This window comes from Clupea harengus, chromosome 23 (assembly GCF_900700415.2).
Source record: "Clupea harengus chromosome 23, Ch_v2.0.2, whole genome shotgun sequence".
In the NCBI taxonomy this organism is placed as follows: Eukaryota; Metazoa; Chordata; class Actinopteri; order Clupeiformes; family Clupeidae; genus Clupea; species Clupea harengus.
In genome coordinates this window covers 20,565,325-20,570,324 of record NC_045174.1, presented here as the reverse complement: position 1 = coordinate 20,570,324, position 5,000 = coordinate 20,565,325, and the positions used below count along the sequence as shown (strand labels likewise).

At 50.8% G+C, this 5,000-nt stretch overlaps 1 protein-coding gene across 1 annotated transcript in view; it reads left to right on the top strand.

The window, feature by feature from the left end:
- Positions 1 to 5,000, top strand: part of tanc2b (tetratricopeptide repeat, ankyrin repeat and coiled-coil containing 2b) — a 68,710-nt gene that overhangs the window by 53,205 nt on the left and 10,505 nt on the right. The window contains exons 13-22 of the mRNA XM_042703165.1: positions 1 to 173; positions 695 to 803; positions 962 to 1,084; positions 1,597 to 1,833; positions 2,384 to 2,518; positions 2,852 to 2,920; positions 3,578 to 3,671; positions 3,794 to 3,927; positions 4,375 to 4,498; positions 4,735 to 4,910. The exon at positions 1 to 173 is cut by the window's left edge and continues 12 nt beyond it. Coding sequence (XP_042559099.1) covers positions 1 to 173; positions 695 to 803; positions 962 to 1,084; positions 1,597 to 1,833; positions 2,384 to 2,518; positions 2,852 to 2,920; positions 3,578 to 3,671; positions 3,794 to 3,927; positions 4,375 to 4,498; positions 4,735 to 4,910 — 1,374 coding nt within the window. The remainder of the gene's footprint in view (positions 174 to 694; positions 804 to 961; positions 1,085 to 1,596; positions 1,834 to 2,383; positions 2,519 to 2,851; positions 2,921 to 3,577; positions 3,672 to 3,793; positions 3,928 to 4,374; positions 4,499 to 4,734; positions 4,911 to 5,000) is intronic.

The window sequence follows — 5,000 nt, the reverse complement described above, 5'->3', positions numbered from 1 at the left end:
GGCAGCCTGCGGGGAACGCTGGACTGGGAGGACTTCCAGCAGCGCGTGGACAACCTGTCGGTGTTCCTGATGCGCCGCAGGGACGGCACGCGCATGTTCGTGCACCCGTCGTTCCGCGAGTGGCTCATCTGGAGGGAGGACGGCGAGAAGACCAAGTTCCTCTGCGACCCCAGGTGGGTCTGAGCGAGAGGGTCAACTGGGCGGTTCTGCGTGAGCGAGAGGGTCAACTGGGCGGTTCTGTGTGTGGGCGAGAGGGTCAACTGGGGGGTGGGGGGGGGTGGGGGCGAGAAGACCAAGTTCCTCTGCGACCCCAGGTGGGGTGTGAGCGAGAGGGACAAGTGGGGGGGGTGAATGATGAGGTCAATAGAGGTTCAGTCAGGGGCATCACTCAGGAGAGCCTATAAACAGCCTCCTAGGAACACTGAATGGTGCTTTTCAGGAACCTTTTGGATATCTGCTCCACAGCAGTTTCCAGCGTTGAAGAGCTCAGTTCTTGCAAATAAAGTGTTCTTTGTATGGAAAATGTTCTGTTATTCAATTCTATTCAGTCTAACCAATCGTATTCTGTAAAATCACTATAATGTCTCACCATCATCATCATCATTCTCTGCCCCTCTCTCGCTCTCGCTCTTTCACTCTATCTTTCTCTCTCTCTCACTCTATCTATCTTTCTCTCTCTCTCTCTCATATTAAGGAATGGCCACACCCTGCTAGCCTTCTGGTTCTCACGACTGGAAAACAAACTGAACCGGCAACAGACCATCGAGCTTGGACACCATATACTCAAAGCACACATATTTAAGGTTAGAAGAGACTCCAAAACGCCTCAAACACAACACGATTCAACACATACTAAGAATGTATTGTCAAGATGGAGTCAGAAAGACCTCAGTGATGATCCTCCAGTGAAACTTGTTTGTTAATAGTATTTAAAAAATGCTTTGAATGTGTTTTGTTTCAGGGCCTAAGCAAGAAGGTTGGGGTCTCCTCGTCCGTCTTGCAGGGGCTATGGGTTTCATATAGCACAGAGGGGTTGTCCACAGCGCTGTCATCACTCCGCAATCTCTATACTCCCAACATCAAGGTACCACACGCGCGCACACACACACACACACACACACACACACACACACACACACACACACACACACACACACACACACACACACACACACACACACACACACACACACACACTGTATACATATACACACATACACACACAGACACACGCATACACACACACACACACACATACACACACACACACACACATGCACACACACACACACATGCACACGCTCACACACATGCACACGCTCACACACATGCACACACACACACACACACACACACACACACATGCACACGCTCACACACGAACACTCACACTCACACGCTCACACACACACACACACACACTGTAGATACATAGTTCTACCATTTGTCTATTTGTATGGCTGTTTATTTCAGGTGTAACGTTATTGTGTATTTAACGTGGTTTGCTTCTGATGTGTGTGTGTGTGTGTGTGTGTGTGTGCGCGTGTGTGCGTGTGTGTGTGTGTGTGTGTGTGTGTGTGTGTGTGTGTGTTTCAGGTGTCTCGGCTGCTGATGCTGGGCGGGGCGAACGTGAACTACCGCACGGAGGTGCTGACCAACGCGCCCGTGCTGTGTGTGCACTGCCACCTGGGCTACGGGGACATGGTGGGACTCCTGCTGGAGTATGGGGCCAGTGTGGACACCGCCTCCCAGAGCGGACTCACCCCGCTGGGCTTCGCCGCCGCCGCCGGGCACCTCAACATCGTCACCTCACTGTGCCGCAGGAAGGCTAAGGTGTGTGTGTGTGTGTGTGTGTGTGTGTGTGTGTGTGTGTGTGTGTGTGTGTGTCTTTGGGCTATGTTGCTGCCGCATGACACCTCAACATCGTCACTTCACTCTGCCGCAGGAAGGCTAAGGTGTGTGTGTGTGTGTGTGTGTGTGTGTGTGTGTGTGTGTGTGTGTGTGCGTGTGTGTGCGTGTGTGTGTGTGTGTGTGTGTGTGTGTGTGTGTGTGTTTGGGCTATGTTGCCACCATATGACTTCTCAACATCGTGGGTGTGTGTGTGTGGGGGTGTGTGTGGGTGTGTGTTTGGGCTATGTTACTGCCGCATGAAATCGCAACATCGTCATCTTGTGTGTGGGTCTGGGTTGTTTTTGTTCAGAAAACCATATTCACACAGACTAGTAGACCTTATCTATTCACTATGTTATTATATCATCTTAAAAAAAGCAAGAGACATAGGTCCATGAACACATTTTAATACACACACACATGTACAAACTGTGCATACATGTTCTTATGTACTGTGTGTGTGTGTGTGTGTGTGTGTGTTGTCGATACTTAGGTTGACCATCTTGATAGGAACGGTCAGTGTGCTCTGGTGCACGCTGCGCTGCGGGGACATCTGGAGGTGGTCAAGTTCCTCATCCAGTGCGACTGGGGCCACGGCCGAGGACAACAACAACAACAACAACAACAAGTGTTTACACCACAGCAGCAGTCCCCAGCCACCTCGCCAGAGTCTGAGACACAGCTACAGCAGGAGCAGGAGCAGGAGCAGGAGACAGACACACAGACAGACGCAGAGACAGACGACAGCTTACATGCTCAGGAACAGACGGCGCAAGCGGAGGAGGAGGAGGAGGAGGAGGAGGGAGAGAAAGAGAATGAGGAGGGGAAGAAAGAGACGGAGGAGAAGGGAGAGCAGGAGCACCTGGAGGCGGAGGTAGAGGAAGAGGAGGAGGAGGAGGAGGAGGCGGCGGCGAGTCTGGACACACACACACAGACCCTGAGCCAGACTCAAAAACAGCAGGGAGGCTTCAACAAGAGCCAGGCCATCCAGCAAGCCCTAGTGGCCGCGGCCAGCATGGGATATGCAGAGGTATGGCTCACACACACATGCACACACACACATGCACACACACACACACACACACACACACACACACATACGCACATACACACACATGCACACACAAACACACACATACGCACACACACACACACACACACACGCGCACACACACACACACACACACACACATACACACACACGCACTTGTGGGTCCCTACAGAGGCTCACCTGGGCTCCAGAGGAAGCCTTTACTGGAGCAGCAGCAGCAGTGTCTCCAGACAGCTCAGTCATGGAGTTAACCACTGGCCTGCAGGGCGGGCAGACTGAGCTGACCTGGATGTGCAGGTGGATCACTCTAAATCAGGATGCTGCACAAGTTTGCAGACTTCATGTCCAGTTTACTTTCCTAGTTATTTATTGGGCATGCTTTTTATCCTGAGGGACATACAGGACACACACACACTTTTACAAACATACACGCATTAGTACACTGTATATTATAACAGCTTATGTTAAAACATTTATGTATCAGATATATACCAGTACTAATGTTATGTTATACACATCCACACGCATTCTCATTCATTATCACACAGATTCGTTCGTTATGTACATACTTAAACTTAAACAGTGAGCATATTAGCAAGCTCACAAAAGCATTATTAACATTTGTCCTCTCTGTAGATTGTGTCCTTCCTGCTTGACCTGCCAGGGAAGGACGAGGACGACACTGATCGGGCTCAAATCAACAACCACGACACCCTGTGGGGGGAGACAGGTACTGCACTGATTGGAGTTTGCTGCTCTTAATTCCCTGTGTGCTCTGTGGGACCGACTTCAACATCAAAGTAGTGCTTCCTGGTGAGTGATTGATTGACAGGTCTTCTTTCCTATTCGCAGCTCTGACAGCAGCAGCTGGGCGGGGCCGGCTGGAGGTGTGTCGGCTGCTATTGGAGCAGGGTGCGTCAGTGAGCCAGCCCAACCGCAGGGGCGGGGTGCCCCTCTTCGGCTGCGTACGGCAGGGACACTGGCAGGTAAGGGGAACCACAGTGTGTGTGTGTGTGAGAGTGTGTGTGTGTGTGTGTGTGTGTGTGAGAGTGGGTGCCTGTGTGTGTGCGTGCCTTTGTGTGTGTGCGTGCATGTGCCTGTGTGTATGTTTGTGAGTGTATGTGTGCTTATGTCTGTGTGCGCCTGTGTGTGTGTGTGTACGTGAGTGCGTGCGTGTCTGTGTGTGCGCGTGTGTGTGTCAATGCATGAGTTTGTGTGTGTGTGTTTTTATGTGTATAGAAGAGAATGAGAGAGTACGTAGGTCATACCATAGAGAACCTCTGACTATGTTGAAATGTGCAAAATGAGTAAACTATAACCACTTTATATGGTCACAGTCAGTGCAGACTACAGCTAGACAGGACTGACATACATTTGACCTTAGAGTTTGGCCCATGTGACCCTTGACCTTTGACCTTTGGTTCCTGTGTCAGGTGGTTGACCTGCTGTTGACCCATGGGGCGGAGGCTAACCTAGCAGACAAGCAGGGCCGCACGCCTCTCATGATGGCAGCCTCCGAGGGACACCTGGATACTGTGGAGTACCTGCTGGCACAGGGTAGGCCACACACACACACACACACACACACACACACACACACACACACACATTGGCACACCCACATGAATATGCATGCACACACACACACACACACACACATACATACATTCACTAGCAGTCAAAGTCAAATTTACCATTTTGTAAAGTCATGTTCTTTGGGCATAGCTGAATTGACATTTAATTTCAGTTGACATTTTCCCTGTGTGACATTTAACCCTCTTGGGCTTCCGTAGGAGCTTCTCTCTCCCTAACAGATAAGGAGGGGCTTACAGCCCTGAGCTGGGCGTGTCTTAAGGGCCACCTGTCTGTTGTTCGTTGTCTTGTGGAGAGGGGCGCGGCCATGGACCACAGTGATAAGAACGGACGCACGCCATTGGACCTCGCCGCATTCTACGGTGACTCGGAGGTGGTGAGTAGATGGACTGCTTCTGATTGGCTGAAGTTATGATGGGTTTATGTTTTATTTAAACGTACATTGTACCATTTTCTTATCTAAACT